Consider the following 22,719-nt stretch of genomic DNA (forward strand, 5'->3'; position numbering starts at 1 on the left):
GAGTGAAAATTACAGATACAGGCATAAATATATATTGGCACATGAAGAGAAAGGAGTTACCTTACAAGTGGAGAACCAGTGATGACAAGGCCAATTCAGTCAGGGTGGATGTGGTCCACTACCAATAATTGAGGAGGAGGTGGCAATACCAAGAGAGGGGAAATTACTTTTATAGTGAGCTGGCCACTCCCAGTCCCTCTTCAAGCCCAAATAGATGGTGTTAAGTTTCCAAATGAATTGTAGCTCTGCAGTTTCTCTTTGAAGTCTGTTTTTGAAGTTTTTTTGTTGTAGGATGGCTACTTTTAAATGTTATTGAATGTCCAGGGAGATTGAAGTGTTCTCCTACTGGCTTTTGTATGTTACCATTCCCGATGTCTGATTTGTGTCCATTTAGCCTTTTGCGTAGAGACTGTCCGGTTTGGCCAATGTACATGGCAGAGGGGCATTGCTGGCACATGATGGCATCCAAGTAGTAAACCCTTTATCTTCCCAAGGACAGGTGTGTGTTTAACATTAGAAATCCAGAGCCTTGTTTTTCCCTGCAAGAGTCTCTCTGAGAGCTTCTGATTAACCCAGCCAAAGCCAGGGGCTCCCCATGCTGCTCTGAGGAATCCCCGGCCCCGTGCCACCTATGACCAGAACAGTAGCTTGCCCTTAGTAGTTCATAGCCATAGAGACTACAGTTCCCAGCTGGCAACACGGCTGAGACTACAGCTCCCATCAGGCCATGCTTTACCCAGAAGGAAGGGAGTGTGCCGCGCTGCACGCTGGGATTTACATTTCTGCATCTAAGAATTAGATAGAACGCATAGTGGAGCGTTCTTCCTTACAGCTGCGCGGGAGGATTTCTTTCCGGGCTCTGATTGGTCGGCGGCGGGCGCGCTCTTATGGCGTCACTTCCGCTGCGAAGGACGCTGCGCGCACTGTTTTTTTTCTTTGGCGGGTTAAACGAAATGGCGGCCGCGTTAGGAAGCGGGAACGGCGGCGAGAGAGGGCCCCGCCGGAGACAGAAACCCTCGGAGTAGAGACGCACGATTCCTCCGGCCCCGCCCCGCGCTCCCGGCCCTCAGCATGAGCGTCTGGGAGAAGGAGCATCTCTGGCTCTACCTGCTGGCGCTGGGCTTCGAGCCGGGAGCGGGAGCCGCCGCCGCTGCCGGGAGGCTCAGCATCCACCTCAGCCTGGGCGTGTGAGTGCAGGGGGGAGCGCCCTTAGGCCGCGCGTGCGAGCGTTTCAGCCGTGACCACCCCCATCCACACGCAGGGTGCCCAGGCTACTGCGAGCCTGGACGCTTCCGAGCTAGTGCTGGCAGATTTGGCGGGCCGGAGGGGGTCGGCGGGCCGGGGGGGGATCCCTTGAGCAGGAGATGCCTTGAGTGGGTATTTCCTGGCCTGGTCACCTGGGAGCATCACATGCGGCCCCGCCGGGGCTGCGGGGCGCAGACGCTGCACAGTATGGTTACCATATTTCGTTTTTTCCAAAAAGAGGATGTTGTGGGGGTTGGGGGAGCTGAAGGGGGTATCTGCGGCGGGGGTACTCACTGGATGTGGGGAGCAGTATCACTTCCTAACATAGTGGCAGGCTGGCACAAGCCCAGGACATGTCAGTCAGTGCCTTCCTGCGGGGCCCCCTGCTCAGGGCTGGGTGCCAGCGCCTTGGTGGGCAGCTGTGGATGCTGGGGAGGGACCAACTGGGAAACGGACCAATCGAGGTTCTTTCTGAGCTGCAGCGTTTGCTCTGAAAAAATCCAGAAATTTCCTGTTGTTTGAAAAATCTGCACAGACAGAGGATGGATCCTCCAAAAAGAGGAAATAGCCAGAAAAACCTTGACTATGGCAACCTGCACAGGGCCTGGCTCTTCCCCAGTGAGCCCTACCCATGACAGATGGTAAAAGGGGGTGAGGCTCCCATTTTGAAGGCAGGGTGGGGTATGTCCGTTCTAACACAGTGGCTTCGAGAAGCCTGACCCTGACTTGGTGTGGCAGCACAGCTCTTTCACCAACCCTACATCTGCCAACATGGAGCTAGCTGTCCCTGAAATCCCTTCTGTTGTGGGTATCGACCAGCAAAATGTGATGTTATGCATGTTATTGTTCACTGGTTTATAGAAAGGCCTTTCACATGGAGCAGTCAGACTTTACAGTGCCCTGCAATGTATCTCTGGTAAACAAAATGGACTTTTTATTGGGTCGCTTCTCACTACAAGTGTACATTATATTTGTCAGAAAAAATGAGGTCTGGAAATAGCAACAGCTCTTGCTGTGTGGATTTGACACAATTGGATGCAGTTTATATGGAAACAGTCACTTTGGTAGTGTGTTGGCACTGAACTGACATAACTCTTCTTTCAAGACAGAATAAACTCTTGATGGAATTGTCTAAATGTTATTAAGGAGACTAGAATGCTGCAGATTCCTTCTTTGGATTAAAAATTGTTAAAATAATCTGGAAGGGTTCTGCCAAATTTGCAGACCAAAGAATTTGAGGGGTTTTGTAGTCTTAAGTTCACATACAAACCTTAAATTAGTTTATTTGAATGCTTAAATGTCAATTATTTTGGTTGTTTTCACTAACTACTTTATATTTATCAGGAACATGTTTGACAAGCCAAACAAGGATGCTTTTCATGTGGTTGCGCGCTTCTTGTTTACTAAACTGGATCATTCACGCTCAATAGAGATCTTCCGGTACGCACAGTTTTTGTGTAATCAATAACAATGTTCTGTACACACATCCAATAGGAATAATCACTGATGTAGTCTCTGGGGTAGAGGTAACCTGTTTGGAGATTGCGTTACAAAACTACCATCTGTGTACGTTTCTCACACTTGGGTTACAGCTTCTTAATGCATGACAGACAACTTACCTAGCTCAAATTTTTACGGCAGTAGTCGTAACGTAGACAATTTTGGGGAAGTTTTCACAGAGATGGCAAAAGGCACATCTCTTCACCCTCTAGCCAAATATCGAGTATCAGGTTCAAGCCATAGAGCCTCTCAATGAAATGACAGCAAGCATTTTTTTAACATGGGCAAAAGATTTTCCCTAATCTGGTTCTCAGGCAGCCAAACTGTTTTATCAGAAACTTTCTAAAAAAAGAATTCTGTCTAAAACAGACACCTGGCATGGAAAATTTCAGCCCAAACAGCTGGGCAAAGTTATAAGCAGTTGGAAACAGGGCCTTATAATACGAAAGGGCAACCTTAAATATAGGTGGCACTACCAGCTCTGGCTATAATGTATTTACTATGAACCCTTATAGCAAAAATCTGTGTGTGAGAACCATTTCACTGCTAGTCATTTTAGAAAACTTCCAGGTACCCTTCGATCATAGTTTGAGTACTGTTACTTCTTTCCTCCCTTATCTTCCTCCTAAAAGGATCACTACAAATCTTAGCATTTTTCAGCTACATACTTAAATAGGTAAAGTAAATTATTTACGAATATACTGAAACTGACTTTTCTTCTTTTGGAATGGAAAGATTTTGTTGCCCTCCAGCGGATAAAAAGGGAGATGCTGAATTCAGGAAGCAATGCTGTGAATGGCTAAAAAAAATTTCAGTAAGTATTGGCAAGAATGAAATGATCGCTGCAGGGAATTCTTGTCTGTTTAGAGTACCACATGTATAAGTAGCGTTTTAGGTTATTAAACAAAGTACCTGCATCCAAAGAATAACTCTAACTTTCCCAAGTACAATATATGGCATAAATCAATTTTTTTAGACTTATTTGAACTAAAAGTTACAGCATGGTATGGTAAAGCTTAGACTGCAAAGCTGATACATTTGGGCTTCATGCATGCAAAAAGCTATAGCCATGCACTTAGTTTTCTGTGTATTTCATGCCTCAGATAAACCTATAAGTGAACAGGCTTTCTTAAAAGGTAAGTTGGGAAGAGTTTATTTCAACATAAATATTTTATGTTTCAATTAATTACAGCCATTGTAGAAGACATTGATATTGAGAATGCAATTTTACTGATACAAGAAACTTTGCAGCTGTAGAATATTAGTCTGTCTTGGGTAAGGGCAAAGCTGCTAAAGTTTTAAACAAGCTTCTTGAATTGAAATGATGATCAGGCCCAAAGCAAAATTGGTTCCCTAACTGTATCCTGGATCTTTCCTCTACATTAGCTTCTGTCTAAATGAGGTTCTGCTAATCATGGCCTTCATGCTTGAGGGTTTCCAGTATGTCACAAGATCCTAACCCCTTTCCATAATGTCAAGTTGGGCGAACTCTATGGGCTGGTCCACACTAAGCCCCCAGTTCGAACTAAGATACGCAACTTCAGCAACGTGAATAACGTAGCTGAAGTCGAAGTATCTTAGTTCGAACTTAAAGGTACTTACCGCGGGTCCACACACGGCAGGCAGGCTCCCCCGTCGACTCTGCCTACTCCTCTCGCAGAGCAGGATTACCGGCGTCGACGGCGAGCACTTCCGGGATCGATTTATTGCGTCTAGCCAAGACACGATAAATCGATCCCAGAAGATCGATTGCTTGCCGCCGAAACAGCGGGTAAGTATAGACGTACCCTATTATGCAAAATCATTGAAGAAAAGGAAAAAGTACAGTCAGTGCCTTTGATATGGAAAAGAAACAGTGGCTAAAGTATTTTCCAGGACACTGTAATTGAAATAGAGCACTTACCTTTTAAGGGGTTGGGACAGCAGAGGAAGTCTAACAGATATCCATAACTAATCCTGACCATAGTCTTGAAACAATTTGTTCCCATCCCGGAGATGGGGAGGAGGGGATCCAAACTTTCAAATTACCATATCACAACTGTCTATTATTTTGACAACACATAGACTGGGTTTGCTTCAAAGTTATGTAGCAGCTAAAGACCTTTATGCCATTACAGTGTCCTTTATATTTAATTAAATGTGTGGTAGTTTTTGCTTTGACAAAATCACTTCTTCGGAGAATTTATTAATAGTAGCCAATTTCATTTCCTTAGGATGAATGTGGAAACAGCTTTCCCCCGGTTGTAGCCTCACTATTTCTTTCTCCTGGTGGTCCTAAATTTATTCATCTAATGTACCACTTTGCAAGATATGTAATAGTACAACATATGAAAAAAGATTCTGAAGGTAAATTTTTGTTGCCTGTTTATTGATTTATTCGTAGTATGTGGCACAGTGTGAAACTGTTTAGGGCTTAATCCCTTATAAAAATCTTAAAAGGGCCTGAGTTGTTAATCCAGATCTTCATTGGAGAGGGAGTGGGTTCAGATCTGGTCTCATTTTAGACCCATTTTCAATTACGGTAGTATTGCTGCCCGGTAGTGTAGTAGTTTTGTTTGGAAATTGATTTATCTAATATTATCTTTTCTAGTTCCTAACAAAAAACACTTGCCTGTATCTTGGTGCTAAAACTTGTGTGTGTTCTTGCTCCATGTAGTTCTAAAATACTCATCCTCACAGAAATGGCAGCCATTTAGAGTTTCCTTTTTTTTTTCCTAAATGGAAAACTGGTAATCAGGCAGTACAAATCTCCTTAAGCGATAAAGGTGTGTAAGGTTCTACGGGTTGATTTTTATTCACTTAAAGGCGTGATAAACAATATTTCTGTCTGCATGTTTCAGAATATTCTGTGAACTGAGCTGGTAGTTTGTCTGCAGTTGTCTGAGTATCAGTAGCACTAGCTGATACACTTGTTCAGCAGTGAGTCAAGATATGTGCATGAGCATGGAGACTAAACTACTCACTTCACTCTTGCAGCTTGTGTTTAGACAAAGTACACCAACTTAAATAAACTGGTCTGGAAACAGGTTTGAGGAACAATGACAGCAGCTTAGGAATCTGTTGACTGTTCTGTCTTTATGTAGAGAATTTGTCTCCTAGTGTGTACATCAGGTACCTTTTGTAAGTACTAAATGCACTGGTATGGGTGAGAGCAGCAAAGCTTTCTTCTGTTATCAACCCCATCTGGTCCAAGCTGAATGAAACTTAATGAATGAAACTAAGTGAAAACATGACTTCTGAAATATCTTTTGCAAGTGCTTCAGAAATCATAATTAAATTCATTCTGATTCCAGTGCAAGTGAGCTGACAACACATGCAGGCTATAGCATTATACAAGTTGTGTAGGAACTTAAAAACTGCAATCTACACTCTTAGCAGTGTTACCTGTTTTTGTATTGTTTCCAGTGTTAAACTTGTTTTGTGAATAATGGCTGCAGGGAGGGTCTTGGGAAGACGGCAGAGTTTTATTACGGTCTAATTGGAGAATAGAACCAGCATGTTGTCAGAAATAAGACTAGCCTGCTATTCTTGGTGGTCTGAGTTACTGCTTACTAAAATACCCTTTATCAGGTCACCTGTTTTTAAAATGGGAACTAAAAACACTTAGACGGATGATTGTTGTCTCACTGTAGTTTCTTTGAGTAACTCCAGCTCTTATGAAAAGCTACCTTAAGTTAAAGGGCCACTGTCATCTTATCTGTATTTTTCTATCGTTAAAGTAACTGTTTACTGTAACTGAAAGACCAGCTTTTTGTAGTTGGGTTGCTAGGCACACCTGACAGCGCTTTGTGCGTTTATAGTGGGGTGGTAACACCAGTATAGTTAAGATGGTTCTTGTGGAAAGAACGAGATGAAATTTATATGTGACTTTTACTTAAAAAACTGGCAGGGGGAATTAGTTTCCCTAAAACTAGTTTAATCACTTTCTGAAATTGACTAAGTTGAGTTTCCATCTGAGCAAACTTAGTCAAACGCAACCAAATACCCCTCTATTACATGCAGGTACTGTGAAGTAGAGGAACCAGTTTTTTCATGCTCTTAACTGTGTTAGTGTTTCCTAATCTGGGGGTGAGTAGACAACATATTAGTCCAAGAAGGGTAGTGGCATGAAAGGTTATGTCTACACAGCAAGCAGAAACCCACAGCAGAGAGTCTCAAAGCCTGGATCAGCAGACTCGGGATTGCACTACAGTGCTAAAAATAGCTGTGTATATGTAGCTTTGGCCCTGAAATGTAGAGAAGGGGTTGGGATTCAAAGCCCAAGCCCAAATGTCTACAGCAGGGATCTCAAACTCAAATCACCACGAGGGCCACATGAGGACTAGTACATTGGCCCGAGGGCCGCATCACTGAAACGTTTTCATACAACAATACAAAAGTGTAGTCAAAAATGAAGAGTAATACAGTATGCTATTAAAAGTCAATGTATTAACTTTTTAAAACTGTAATGCGAAGAGGGGTTTTAATAAAATATAAACACTCAGTAATGTACCTCAGTCAAATGACAAAATAAGCATTTACTTTTAGAATTACTTTGGTTAAAGCCCCCCCTCTGCCCCACCCCCACTCCACCTGTTCCATGAGGCCCCGCCTCTTCCCACCCCTTCCCCACCCCCATTCCCACTCCTTCCCCAAATCCCTGCCCCGGTCCTGCCTCTTCTCCGCCACCTCCCCGCTCCTCCCTCCTGGAAAGTCCTAATGGGAAGCGATGGGAGGTAGGCGGAGGAGCAGGGATGTGGTGCGCTCAGGGTGGGGGGAACGGGGGGTGACGGGAGCTTGGCTGCCGGTGGAGTCGGCGCCTATGGCGGGCCGCAGGAAATAACTCCGTGGGCCGTGCGTGTTTGAGACCCCTGGTCTACACAGCTATTTTTAGTGCTGTAGCATGAGTCCAAGTCTGTAGACCAGGGTTCTGAGACTCGCTGCTGCGGTTTTCTGCTTACCATATAAACATACCCTCTTGTACAGTATGCTGGAAGGGAAAGGTGTATGACAAACTAGTCCTCCTACTCCTCCCTACCGCATTGCAAAAGTGCTCATGTAACAGCAAGAAAGTCAGCAGGCAGGGTCTTAAATCTGCCTTTCCTTCCCAGCTCCAATAGTGGTCCTTGCTGCAGGGGCACTTTTCCTCTACTCAGCTCAGATAAGCTTGGGCAGGAAAGCTACTATCTTCTCTGTTCTGATGGCACTCTTCACAGCACATGTGGGTTGGCTCTATGGAGTCCCCAAGGAGCAATTTTCCCCCTTTCCAAGGAGCATGTAGTCTTCTGGTAAAATGGTGAGGGAAGAATGCAGAAAGAACAAATGTACCCTGAAGGGGAAAAAGGCGAAGAGAAATGTATAAAAGGACAAGGTGAATAGGGGCCATGTATGTTGATCCATCCCATCTAAAGAGATGGGAACCTCTGTTTTATATTTTGCATTTAAATTAAATCACCTAAATTAGAAACATGTCTTGTTACCTATAATTTTGATGGCACATTTTGAACTTTCTGTTTAACTGATTTATATAGACACCAATATACATTTTCCGGAAGCTGTGAATTCAAGGCCTCATGACTCATATAAGGCAGCAGCAAGATACAGGGTGGCATGTATTCGATTTTTACAGTCTATACAAAGGGAAGATTTTGTAATTCGAGAGTACCAGAGAAAAGCACAGTAAGTAACTCTTGTGGGGGAGGATATTTTTAATTGAATGTCTTCATAAACATTACTTATTACATGTGTGGCAATATAGATAAAGACATTTCCAGCTTATAGTAACATTTTTGCAAATGTCTTGCCTACTAGTATTAAGAACTTCCAGCTTTTTGCAATTGACAACACTTTGTGCATTTGTTCCCTGTATAGTCTTGCTGTTTTTGTAGACCTTAACACGTAACAGCAGTGTGATTATTCATCCACCAAAATGGCTGGAGCACTCTGGGATGGGTATAGAGTAGACTTTAAGTTAATAGTGTATTTAAAGTCACTGCTGTTTTAAAAAAACATAGTAATTATGTTGTGGTTATAACAGCTGTTTGACCTCTGAGTTTATCAGTTTGAGATATGCTTTCAGTATCATGCTTTAGTTGTCTTACTAAATTATCCTCTTTGGTCTTCACCTGGGACACATCCAGTCTCTTCCTGCTGGGGAATAATTAACATCCCGACTTCCACTGAGTGACATCTTTTCAAAGCTTCCTCTTCTTTATTTTTCCTCTTTCATCAAAAAATTTCAGAATACTTGAAGATCCCATTGTACTTCTGAAAATCAGGCTATTTATATATAAATGGCAAAATAAAAAATCAAGTTAGGCTGCTAGGCTCTTGGGTCTTGAAAAGTTTAGCCACTGCAGCTATGTAAATCCCAGTGCTCTGGCTCCTAGTGGGTACTAGTCAATTAGAACACGGGTATTTGTATGCCAGATAGTTGAGAAGCTGTATATTAACATGTAAATTGGCCCTCAGCCATAATTTAAGTACTAGGATAGCTGAGAAATAACATTTCTAGTAACTATATCATTTCTGTAGCTACTGAAAATTATATTTCAGTGTAATGCAATGGAAGACAGTCAAACTTTCAAGTCTTTGGTAAGATCTTTAGGAAAGATCTTGCACAAAATAACTTGTGAGCCTATACATAGTGAACTGTGCAAGGCTTCAGCGCTATCTGGATATTCAGGTTGGGCTTCATATTTTCCAATGTCAATGGCCATTAGAATTAGGATATCAGAACAAAAATGAAAGTCTTCAACTTGATATAGTAACTCTGTTTTGCTCATTTGTTTTTTTGCAGATTATTGACTAAACAAATAAGAGACCCAAGATCTGAATGTGCAGAGCTGCACAAACTGCTTCAAAAGTAGGTATTCCTTCCTAACTGTTCTTCAGATTTATGAAGTTAAAGGCAGACTATTGTAAACTTTAATGGTAGTTTCATCATAGCTAACTCAATTATCTATTTTTTTAACTAGAATGGAGCAAAATAGCCAAAAGCAAAGTAACAAAGCAGAGAGAGTTCAAAAGGTGAGGATTTTCTTCTTGATGGCAGATGGCTGACTTTATATTTTTTTTAGTTAACATACCCCTCCACCAATTACTCCATCCCAGATACTGCTCTCTACTTCAAACATGCTAGCGTGCCTCATTTAACTTTATGCATTTCTGGTCTTTTAACCAAGATAGTGTGGCAAACATTTGAGCCATGACATTTTTTTCCCCTCCCCCATTAAGGTTCGCTCCAGGTGGGCATCTGTAATGGAAACACTTACATTCTTGGAAAAGGAGAAAGAAGTTGTAGATTCTGTTCTTGATGGTCACGTGGACCAGTATGCTTTAGATGGAACTAATGTCACTATCAACGTTCCAAGGCTGCTGCTTGACAAAATTGAAAATCAAATGTACAAAGTATGTGATTCTTTAAAGTACCTAATACTTGTCTCTTCATGTTTGTGCTTTTTATTCATAGAACTCCTAGTTGCCTTACAAAAGCGACAAGTGAAATTATTATCACTTAATGGAGCTGCACTTCTGTTTTGTCATTTGTTATGTGCCCAGAGTAACGCAGTATACTGCTCATAGACCTGGGAACATGCCTTGATTAGTGTTGCATCAGATGCCAAGTATTCTTGCGTAGCTGGGGAGAACGAATAAATCTGATCTGATTATATTTAATGTTCTTACTGTAACCTGCCCTACAAACATGCACAAATGCAGTAATGATATCATGTTTGGGTGAAGGAAAGGCCTAGATTACTTTTGGAAAAACACATAGGGGGAATTTCTAAGACATATATGGAAAACATGATCTTTCCTCAAACTTAAAAAAAAAAAAAATGTTTAGAGAGGGAGATGTTGGTCATTGTCAAAATTGAGGAATAAGGAAAAGTAACGAGACAATTGGTTGGGGGCTTATTTTCTTCTACATTCAAATGTGCTTGTAGGTATTGAGGTAAAATGTCTTGCAGTATGGTGTTACAAATATTCTTTATTTGAAGTCCTATTTCAAGTGTAAACATCACTAAAGCTATTAAATCAATAACTGCATTGCTAATCCCATATTAAAATGAACACTTAAAACTAACTTTATTTTTTCTGATTACATTTTGCATTTCACTCTGCTTGGACAACGAAACTAGACTAGTCAGACTCATGCATTGTGTATGTTGCTGTTCAGGTTGATAGAATTGCTGGGTGGTTACAAACTGTGTTCGTTAAAATGTTTTCATTTCATGTTAATATATAACCCCTCTAAGCAGCCTTAATTTTCTGGATCTAAACCAAGGTGAGTATCTCTTAATTTAAAAAAAAAAAAAAAGTACAGATTGATAATCATAAGTTTTTTTTGTATCCCTATACTATACCTCCTCATAGAAAAAGTAGTGGTCTAATAACTGATGTATCTATGTAACTACTAATCAGTTTTCTTTTATTTTCAATATTTGAAGTTGCATATAGGAAATGTATATGAAGCTGGAAAACTCAATCTGTTAACAGTCATTCAATTATTAAACGAAGCATTGAAGATTTTAAGATCTGAACGTCAACAAGTTGACCATGAGGCACTAAAATTAGATCTTCAGTATATTGAAGGGAAGACCAAATTTCAGAATAAAATTTTATTGGGTCTGAAGTCCATGAGGTAAACTCTCTTAACATTTTTTCTGAGGCTCTTTATGCTTATTTTCTTGCACAAGGGAAGCTGTAGTCTCCTGTGTCCCCCTTCCAAAATAACACAACACTTCATATTTTGGCCTTATTTGCTTTACTTAGAGAACATGCTGATATCAGCTCTACTCTTGATAGATATTTTGGCTGACAAATTCATTGGTGTTACTTGGGGTTTTACATCTACAGAGGCATCTGGAAACTTCAGCATTTCCCCTCTTCTCTCTTTATGAGCAAGCCAGCTTTGCTCCTGGCTGTGTGAAAATGGAGGTTGGGCATCTTAGTTCAGTGATGGTAGTGAAGGATTTTTACTCCTTTGATCTTAAATGATAGGTGAGAAATCTATTGTACTGGCTAAATTTTAGCATAGTAAACTGAAATTAAGATTTTAAATCTCTTGTATTCACCCTTTAATTATTTTAGGTATTGTGTTCTTTAAAGACTCTAATGACAGTGTTTTAGTCATTTACCTATGCTTTCTTTGCAAAGCTTGTATTTGGTATGTAAAACTGGTTTGTAAAAAAGAAACAACTGGACACTTAAGTGGGCGATACTCTAGAACTCTGTCTCGTTAAATTTCAGTGACTATATATTTATATTATCTGACAATTGTTACAGGATAAACAAAACCAGCAACTAAATATACTTTATGATAGCACAGAGTTGTCCATCCCAAGCAATTGCAACATACCCAGGGAAAACATCTGATCTCTATCAAAGTCTGCTTTTTATGTAACATGATTTTACTTCCAGTACAGATACTTAAGGTCCGTTTGTTTTTTAAATGTTGCAGGCACAAACTGAAGCGAGAGGATCACGTGTCCATAGTGGAATCAATTGCTGAAAAACAAAGAGATTGGGATATGAAGTGGGAAAACTTCCTTGGCCAGTCTCCCTTCAGTTTAATTAAAGATCAGAATCCAGTAAGTAATATGAGCTTTTTGGAGAAGTTAGAGTATGGCTGTTTTCTGGGGTTGAGAGAGCTGAAGCAGACTTTCTAACAAATATATAACTGCAGTAGAATCCTTTTAATGCTTCCAGTGTACCAGATATTAAAAATGTTCTAGCCTCTTTAGCCTTTTAAAAATGAGTAGGTGTAAGTTTAGTTCAAAGTAGACATGAGTCCTTTATGATAACCAATCAAAGTTGGTACCCTTATAGGTAATTCAAAGTTGGTCCCTTCAGGTCAGGAGTGAGTCATAGTAGCAAGTCAGTGGGCAAACTTGCATAGCAATTACCTCATGTAATTCTCTGTAGTTAAAAGAGCACTTAATTTTCAAGTGGTATCTGTCTTTGAGCATAAAATGTACTTTATAAAATTTGACCAGGTAAGTTTTTAGTCTATTTCCAATGAATGAAGGATAACGGTTTCATAGCATCTGCTAAACACTTTCTTGTAATCTCACTGTGTCTGGCCTTTAGTTAAAAAAAAATATTGCATCACTTTCAGTAGTGTCAAATATTACTGATCTGAAGTCTTTCACAAAAAATAATTATTTAATAATTTATTTTTATTTTGAAAAGGTACTTGATTTGTTACCAGCTATGTCTCCTCTTTCTTTCGATCCTGCAACAGAAGAGGCTTATAAAAGCAGCGTCTTCTGTAAATATCCAGCATCAATTCCAGGTGAGTAAATTGGATAAGGTTTTGGGTTATCCCTAGGGTGTTGCATGGCCTGAAAGGATTCTCTGCTTGCCTTTGATACTCCAGTCCTCAATAGATCCTTGTCATGGCAGTCTTCTTCTGACAGATGAGTGCTGAGGAATTTTTTTTTTTTTTGGAGCCTTTCAGTACTGCTTCTTGTGTCTGCCAAAAAATAAGACTTTCTTGTTCATGGAGGAATAAGGAAACTTGGGCTGAGAACCCATCTCTTATCAGAGGAAAACTGCTAATATGTCTAAAACCTGGATTTTAGTGCCACTTTCATCTCACTAATGCATGGTGAGCGTTTAAAGTATATTGTCTCTTGCAATTGTCATGAGCCTTGTTTCTCCCCCACTTAGTCAACTTTTTTTTTATTAAAGTAAAACCCTGTGGGTCCAGCTATTAGATTTCTAACTGCAATAACTTAAACCTGTTTCTAGTAGAAACATTCATTTTTAGGCTGGATAGGTAACACTACAAAAACCCAAGGAAGTCTCAGAATTCTGGTAACACTTCCATAGCATGTATGTTTGCCTTCGCTTTCTTGCATGCAGATTCCTGGCTGGAAGTTCTTTTAATTTGCAGTTTTTAATAATTCTAGAGAACCATCCTGGTTATTACTCTGCCTTTGTGATCTGTCTGTTGCATTAGCACAATGTGTTTTTAAGTTGGTTAAAATTGTGTTCACTAACATCCATTTCTACAAAGAGCTGCCTGCATATTAACTGTAGCTAACTCCTAGAGCTTAATTTAGAATATATTGGCATTGTAAATGTAGTGATATAATAAGAGGTTCTTGTGGTTGAAGTGGCATTATCTTTGATAACTTAGTTTGTTTTTTTTTAAATTATCACTTGGGTTGAATTTTTATGCCTGCAATGAATCAAAATACTGAATTTCTGTTAATTGAAGAGCCCTTGTACTAAACTGTGTATGTGTTTGCTATTGTTTGATATCTGCACACTTTTCTGCCCACTAGCTTCATGCCGTAACTTATTTTCTGGTATTGGCAAATCACTGTAGAGTACATAAGGGTTTTGTTAAATTGGCATTTTGAATAGCCTTTTGAACTTGTCTGCTTATAGCACTCCTAGATCTAAAATTGTCACCTTTGGTCCTTTATAATCAAAGAAAACAGACCAGGCAAAAAGTGGTAACAAATCTCTTCCATTCTCTATTCTAGATACGCCAAAAAAGGATTGTCAAGCAAATGACGATAAGAAAGAGGATGCAGCAATGGAAAGTATAATGGACACCACATCTACAGGAAGGTATGATTAAAAAATGATCTTGGACCATTTAATACATGAGTAAAATAGGTCAACCGGTGCAGACGGTTACTTTCTTCATTAAGATTCTTCCTCTAAACACTTTCTTCTATGAAGCTTTTACATAATCCCTACAAAGGATGAAACTATATAACTATCCCTATCTTGAGGGTCCAGAGTTGCATGGCAGATGTTTACCCTAGTTGGTTCTCTATGGCATTTTAGAAGGTTGTATTTTTCATGGATCCACATAAGGACTCCTACAAACACCTGAAAGCTGTTATGTTTGAAAAAATAAAGGGAGTAAAAATTTCAACAAATTTTGATTAGTTATCTCATTCCTAGAAATCAGTTCATATCATCTGCATCGGAGTTCTCTTCAGATTATCAAAGCAGTTAAAGCTAGACTTGTGTTATAGTGAGCGACTTTATGTAACTTTCTGAAAATTCCAAGAAACTAAATGTGTAACATGGACAAATACCTATATTATAAAAGGTGGTAAAACAGGTAGGAATACTACTATACATAATTAGATTACTTGCTTCCTAGTGAGTGGAGTGAACTGAATTTTAATAGCATAGTTTTTAAAAGAGAAATAGGTAAAATTACTTAGAAGCAGTGATGGTATTTAGTTTAGTTCTTCTGCTTTGCCCATCAGAGCTGACTTAAACTTGTACTAGTAGCCAACTATCTGACTTCATAAAACACCTAAAACACAATTCAAATCCACAAGCACCAAAAGGCTTACAGGCAGGTTACTTAACACTTTCATGTGGTGTGACAAGTGAACTGAAATACATTGATACTAAAATGATGCCCTTATCCTTCAACCGTTTGCTGTAGAACTCAAGTTGATCTCAAATTCCCAATACAAATAATACACTTCTCTTTATATAAAGTTACACTCTAGAAGTATGTGTGGGGGTTTCATATTTATTACTGCTTGGGAGACTGATACACAAATAGGGCTAAAAATTCGCTCTAATTGTCACAAGTCCCTCCCTATAGTAAAACTGCCTTCTGATGACCGGGATGAATTGAGGGAAATCATAACGGACAGATACGGGGCAGACAATATACTGAGCTTCATAAGACTTATATGCAGCATGTTTGGTTTAGTTTCAATAACTGAAATCTTGTCTGTTTTTAGGATGCTCTCACACTTGCAGTCAACTACACAGAGCTTTCTCACAGCTGAACCCAGCAGTGTGGTACTTGAAAAGGTCAGTTTTTAATAGCTTAAATTGTCTTTGGAAAAAAATTAAACACTTGAGAAGTTTGTATTCTGTCTGCATTAAGAGATTGCAGGGTAAACTTGACATACTTTCCTGGGTCCTGCTGGTAGATTGAAAATAGTTATGATGTTAGCAGAGCCACCTACCAGAGGATTCCCCAGGCATTGGGAAAATCACCAGGCTGCATAGCACCTGTGATAAGTTTCCAAGCCCGACTCCCAGCATAGGAAGTGTCTGTACTACACCAGTAATATCTGGTTGTTGGAACAGCTCCTTCTGGGGGCTCTGAAATGGCAGCACAACTTGAGCACCATCCATAGGGCCAATCCTAAATTATGCTTCGGGGTTTGCATGGTGGTCCCAGGTTGAGGAAGGTAAGTATGGTCTAAAAAGCACCTTTGCTGCATCTTGGCTGCACTAGGCACAGAAAGGGCAAACCCAAGGGCTTGCTGTTATCTATATGCAACACTTTACCTACGTAGGCATGCTTTGTGTCCACCTAAAATCTGACTGGAACAAATGTTTTTTCAGTGTTTGATTTACTATTTGATTAAACTAACGCTGACACTACAGGTGCTGTGCAGTTTAGTATGGTAGTTCCTTCAGGTTGTACATTTTCACAATATAAGACTTAAAAACTTCTTTATATTCCTTTAGGATGTACATACTACAACTCCAAAAAGGAAAGAACGGTCTGTTTCTCAAAAAATCTTAAAATATGCAGTGCACAAACCTAGACCAATAGAAGCCTGGGAGAATGGAGACACTCATGTACTCCAATCACCAACTGCAATTAGAAGAGAAGATCCCGTTAAGAAAGCACAAGAGCAACTGGCAGAAGAGGTTAGGAGAGGCTTCACTTCTTAATTACACTTCATTCACTAATCCTGATCTTCTAAAGATAATTTGATCTTGGTACTCATTTGTTTATGATAACTGTTCTTATTTAATTGTAGCTGTCTAAGCTTAATTTTCAGTCCTTTAAGAATAAAAGGATGAAGGCTATAATTTAAAAGTACACATTGCTCAATTACAGTACAATAGAATACTCTTAATTGGAATATCCTAGTGGGTGGTGGCCTTTCTGATTTACCAGAAGAAAAGTAATGCTGCTGTGCAGGAATCTATAAAGCCCATAATATTACTGGAGAGTGTTTACAGTGCTTGGATATTTCTAAGGTACCTCATTTCTGTATTTGTATTAGATTCTGTAAATAGGCCTACTTCCACTGGGAGAGGGCCTAAGCCTGTCCCTCTGTTGCATCTACTGCTGACACTGTGCAGTAAATAGAATAATAGTCAAGTATATGTAGTTGCCGTTGATGGAACAAACTAATAGCCCAGAAGAGGGAGGGTAGAAAGTTTGAATTCCTTTTCTATATCACACAAATATAGAAGGGACTGAAAGCTATTAAGGCAACAAACTATCAGAGCCAGTATAAGATTCATGAAAGCGTACCAACTAAACCATGCTGTTAATCAAAGATTGCTTGTTCTTATTAAGCAGCCGTCATTGGTCTTCCTTGGGAGACTACGTGATTAAGCATACCCTGGTGACATAGAGCTTATTGTATCATTCGTGCATTTTTTTTTTTATATGCTTGACAGAGTTGATGCTTTTCCTTTATTTCACTTACTGAAAGCTTTCTGTAATTTACAAAACTGATCTTGGGTCTATAACTAGTACATATTTTGGCATTTAACTATAGCATCTGAATATTGTTGGACAAACATTTGGACGTGGCAGATGTGTGCAGGCACTTTAAGTCCTTCAAAGGGAATTTTTGTTACAAGAACCTCAAAGTTGTGCTATATAGTGAGATGGAAGACTGTGTCTTCATCCCTGAAATGGTGTAGTTAATTGTCAACTGCACTCAAGAATATTTGTTCATTAATAGAATATTGACATCCTAAGTGATGTGATTTTTCCCATAATTGTACAGATTGGAACTGTCGAAGTGAAAGCTTAATACTTCTCTTAAATGCTTTTCATCCAGGACTCTTAATTCCTGGTTAATAATGAATCTCACTTCCTTGTCTCTCAGGGAATCTTGTCTCCATTTTAAAGAAAGATGGGTGAACTAAAGCATGGGCTGAAACAAGTCAGGGGTAAATTAGAGAATAGAATGCAGAATTTGATTTCCAGTCTCGTATTCTGACCAGGAAGCTTTCTGTTCTTTTCCCACTTCCTCACTTTAAAAGGCGCATTTTCCATAGACAGACTTACTTACTTTAAGCAAGGGTTGTGGAACTCCTAAAGCTCTGGAGTGGGTGGAGAGAATGGGATTCATTCAGTGCTATTATTGGCAGGAACAAAAGTTATCATCTTCCTCAAGAGTTTCCATTCTCTAACCTTTCTCCTACAGGTTGCAGATGTAGTGGTATCAGAATCGACTCAGGGTGCTGGAAGAAAAGGAATGGAGTTAGATGACCTAATTGGCTCATTGGCTTCTAACCCTTTCTTAACAAGGAAACAGATCCCACGAACTCCAGAAAATCTGAGTAAGTTCTGTTTTCATAATGTAGAGTAGTTAAACTTCAGTGAATTTCTGTTTAATAGAAATGCTGCCATGTTAAAGGACAGCCTCACCCCTCCAAACACTGCTCAATCACAATGGCTTTAACTCCTAACAGTTGTCATCAGGATGACATACTTATTATCTGTAACACAACATAGTACCTGTAACAAAATGAACATAGTATGACTAAGGCAGTGTAGAGCAGTGTTTCTCAATGACTGGTGCACGGACTGGCGCCAGTCCCAGAGATCTCCCTGATACAGTTTAGGAAGGCAGCAAGTGGTTTCTGGTATCTAAAAGGTTGAGAAACACTGGTATAGAACTCCTATGCCATCACCTCTGTGCTGTCAGCATTCGGGGCATGGGTGGGAAAACATCAATCGTTTCAAAGGTAGCATGTTTACACTTTTATAAAAGTAGAAAAATAGGTGGCTAAACAATATGGAATTGCACTTAAGTATGTTCTTAATTTGTTTCAATCTTAGTTACTGAAATTAGAAGCTCATGGAGAAAAGCTATTCAAGCTGAAGATCCTTCAGATACAGAGTTGGCTCAGACTGAAATGGTGACAAAAGAAGCTCCATTGGATCTAGAGTCTGCAATTTGTAGCCGAATAGATTCTAGTATGGCCTGCTTTATGTCTTCATCTCACATGTCTGACCTTAATGTTTCTAATTTACTAGAAGGGAAATCTTCAGTAAGCTGGATGACACCTGCACCTAAAAAGCAAGTGGTGGTTAGTCACATCAGTGAATCGCCAACACAGATACCAGCTACAAGAATGCCAGATAACGAAAGATCCTGGGAGCTTGGATCAAAACATACTGTTTCAAGTAAAAGTCTCACAGAAAATCTAGAAGAATCTGTCTTTCCAGCTGTAGATAAGAGCATGAATCCTCTGGATAATAGTGCAGAGAGAGATATTAAAACAGATGCTCTATCACCTTATTTTTGTCAGAATTCTTCAATGCATACAACTCTGCCATGGGATGCTTCTCAAATGGTAAGTGGTACTAGTTCTGACAGTCGTGAAGTTATCCAGTTTGGAATACTACATGAGACTCTTCCAGAGGAACTTGGCAACATAAGTCTTAATAGCTCTAAAAGTTTAGAGACTGATGATGAAGTCGAAGGTAACTCAAGGGACAGCAAGTCTTTAGAAAACATAGTGAAAAATGAATGGGCCGCTCAAGAATGCAAACAGGATTTACAGTCTATTCGCAACAGGTATGAAGCACTGAAAAAGACAGTTTTTGGAAATGAGGCAGATTCATTTCAGTCACCTAGAAAACAATTTCTGAGGCATAGATCAGAGATAAACCTTACTCCAGGATGCACAGAAACAAAAGAAGTATTTAGTCCTCTAGGAAAACTCTATGCATTGGATGCAGAGTATATCAAGACACCTTCACGCATGTCTCTTTTTGAAAGAAGGCACACTTTTTCTCCACTGATTGCATTTTCTCCAGTTCAAGACAGACTAAGGCCAATGACGCAAAAGAAACCTGGAGACTTCCTGCATAACTTGAAGGGTAAGTTTGTGCTTTTGACAGGATTGTGCCACTATCTGTACATGTGGAACTCTTCACTTCTGGGTTTCCTGAACATAATCTGAGCACTTGGCTTCTGCTTTAGGAGTTAAGGGGAAGAAGGGAACCACCAAGGTAGTGGATTGTTGTCACAATTACAGCTACTGTCATTCTCCCTGGAAGGAGCAATGTAGGGGTGTGTGTGTGTGTGTGTGTGTGTATGTATATATATATATATATAAAAAAAAAATCATGGAAGGAGCGAGAGAGATGTAGATCTGACCTTTGGGTTGTGTGCACTTTCTGATGTCTTAGTCTTTTCAGCAGTGGAGTAGAGGGAGCCTTTTAAACTTTTTAAAAAGTGTATATTCAGGACAGTCATCCTCCAATATACTAGTTTCTAAAGATTTCACATATGCATAGTTTTCCTTTCTTGAAAAATGACACTTCTCCCCAGAGGTGGGTGATTAAATTGATAAAGTCCATATCTTGCAAGTTACATTTTCCAAATATGGAACTATGGGAGTCTTTGCCAGACTATAAACACCAAAATGCAAGAGAGACCTAGGTAATAATACTTACGCTAATGAAACACAACATAGCTTTCCACACCAGAAACAGAAATACAGTGGCACTAGGCATTTACTGGTACACCTGTAAGCATCAGTCAGTATACTTGAGTAATTAGTATGATAGGAATTAGCTTTGTAAGTGCACTTGCATTTAACGTGGACCCTACTCAACTGTCAGTCTACAGTAAGTATCCAGGACACTTTCACTTAAATGTCAAATGGAAAAGTTGATAAGTTGAATTTAACAGGTTAATCTTAAAGGGACAATGACAGACTACAAGATTGCAATGCACTCTATTGGGCTGCATCCCGCAGCTATCAAGAAACTGAAGATAGTAATGAATGTAACTGCTTGGTTAAGTGGTCCTCCATAAATTGTACTTGCTGTCAGTTAACTTATAAACAGCTTAGATGACACCTGAAAGCTAAATGTCCTAAATGGTTTGGGACCAGATTGCTTATTATAAATACATGCAATGCCATGGAAGGAAATCAAGCAGACACTTAAACTAGTTCTCCCTTGGCCCTGCTTGCTGGGAGCTCTGAGTAATCTACATTCAGTAACATTCTCACTTATTGGAAGTGACTTAAAGATCATCACTCCTGTAGTCCACATTTGATAAGCCCTTTCTCCCTCGGCAGCAGCGGGTAGTTAATATATATTGCTACATAACTGATGCTTTTACATATACTAAACAGCAATAACATTTTAAATTGGCTGCGTACAGGTTGTACTTCCAGTGTTGGTATACACCAGAATCCTCTCTAGTTATTAGTTGCAGCTTCTTTGGTTGTGCAGATATGGGAATTTTTCCTTTCCCTGATTTGGAACAATTGCATCTGTAGGAAGTGTCCCGAAACACTACTGTCTTTTTCCTAAGGCTATCTGGTATGTCAAATTTTTTAATACTATACATTTATATAACAATACATTCTTTTTCTAGAAGAAGAGAATTTGAAGGAGAAACTGGATGCAAAAGAATCATCATCTGATATAAAGACACGTAAAGATGAAGCAGTTTCACACTTAATAGAATTATGATGCACTTGGATGCGTAATGCTTGTGTACTAAACAATTAGACGTACAATTTAAAATGCTATTTGTAATTTACATTTTTCAAACTCATTCTTCCATTTCAGACAGAAATTCTGCCAATACATCGTTAAAATAAGCATTTAAATGTAACCTGGGAAGAAATTTCCTTTGTGTACTGTGTCCATTAAGGCTGAATTCTTTCTTTGGTCATTGACCAGAGGGACTTGGAGATTTTTGACCATTGATATGAGAAGACTAATAGTCAGATGTGTGGAATCAAACATTTTGTTGGATTGTGTGGTTAAGTCATGCACACTGAAACTCCTGAGGCTGACGCGACTTCCTAAAACAGTTCACATTTTAATCTGAAGTATTAAAAAAAAAAACTAGTCAAGGACCCTGTTGAAAAATGACATTTAACCAGGTGCATTATAAGATATCAAGGATATCATTCTTTAATTTCTGAAGTCTAGCAAAATTGGAACTTTAATTACCACACAAATTGTGAATGGACTTTGTAGGAGAAAGAGGATGGATTCTTGTAAAGGCCTCCTCTCCCCAGTTCCCTGTTTGGGGAATGACGTTTGCCTCCCAATCTGACTTGTCAAGTTTATTTTATGGAGGCCCTTTTTCTGCCACCAGCTCTGGTGCCCCAATTCCACAGCAGCCTGGTTCCACTGGTAGTACCCTTGGTTATAGCATTGTTTGTCAGGAGAAATGATGGGGCTATTCAGAAAAGGCCTGGAGACCTTTCCTGCCCTGCCCATTGTAAGCAACTGAAAACTTCTGTGTATTCAGATCAAGGTGTGGGTGTGATTTAGCCTAATTTATTGACTTGCAAGGGAAGAGAATCAATTTGGTAAGATGGAGCACTGATGTCTATGGCCTCACTACTCCACCTTCCATAAACAAACCTCTTGACTTAAAACTGTGGGGACCAGTGACTGTTCAAGTAGAACTAAAGGCAAAGTGAGGAAAGATTTAGGGAGGGGGAGTCAAGTGGAAGAAAGGCACATGAAGAGTAGGACAAAGGAGTGCTCCCAAACACTGTAACTAAGCCCACTAACAAGACCAATTAGAAATCCACTTATGGGTTAAAGTAATTTAGGATTTTTGTCTAACTTTAGATTTCATGTTTGACTTTGTCTTGTGTTTATTTAAACTTTGTTTTTAAATAGTTTATTAAAATGAAAAACAGTTTTCAATCTTGTTACAGAAATATTTAATTTTATAAACTTCATCCTGCAAACCCAGTCTAAGATTTGTCTACCTGTGTTCTAGGCAGTGAAATGGGACTTTAGATATCAAGTGACTCTGCATTACTATGAAATAAAGAGAATTAGTAGCATATTTACTCTAGAAATCATAAACTGAGCTCCAGTCCAGCACTGGGCTAAGGACTTTGTAGAGTTGTCTTTATCATTGTTGAACACCAGCCACTGATCGGAGTATACAAAATGATATGTTTCAATGAATTTCCATTTTAAATGGTCAAAATAATTGACACCAAATGACCAGG

General features: G+C 39.5%; 1 protein-coding gene and 1 non-coding gene across 2 annotated transcripts; both read left to right on the plus strand.

The window, feature by feature from the left end:
* The first annotated feature begins 973 nt into the window (after nucleotides 1-973).
* On the plus strand, nucleotides 974-22,437 carry HAUS6 (HAUS augmin like complex subunit 6). Its single transcript, XM_065406163.1, has 17 exons — nucleotides 974-1,187; nucleotides 2,590-2,685; nucleotides 3,481-3,559; nucleotides 4,959-5,091; nucleotides 8,256-8,403; nucleotides 9,524-9,589; nucleotides 9,702-9,753; nucleotides 9,961-10,134; nucleotides 11,175-11,368; nucleotides 12,188-12,317; nucleotides 12,919-13,021; nucleotides 14,223-14,310; nucleotides 15,459-15,531; nucleotides 16,201-16,386; nucleotides 17,910-18,045; nucleotides 18,548-19,594; nucleotides 21,108-22,437. The coding sequence occupies exons 1-17, from the start codon at nucleotides 1,072-1,074 to the stop codon at nucleotides 21,203-21,205; spliced, it is 2,919 nt and encodes a 972-aa protein (XP_065262235.1). The 5' UTR covers nucleotides 974-1,071; the 3' UTR covers nucleotides 21,206-22,437.
* On the plus strand, nucleotides 15,253-15,385 carry LOC135880737 (small Cajal body-specific RNA 8). The gene has a single exon (XR_010561513.1). It is a non-coding gene; the product is annotated as a small Cajal body-specific RNA 8 (non-coding RNA).
* Nucleotides 22,438-22,719: the final 282 nt, after the last annotated feature.

This window comes from Emys orbicularis, chromosome 6 (assembly GCF_028017835.1).
Source record: "Emys orbicularis isolate rEmyOrb1 chromosome 6, rEmyOrb1.hap1, whole genome shotgun sequence".
NCBI classification, from domain to species: Eukaryota; Metazoa; Chordata; order Testudines; family Emydidae; genus Emys; species Emys orbicularis.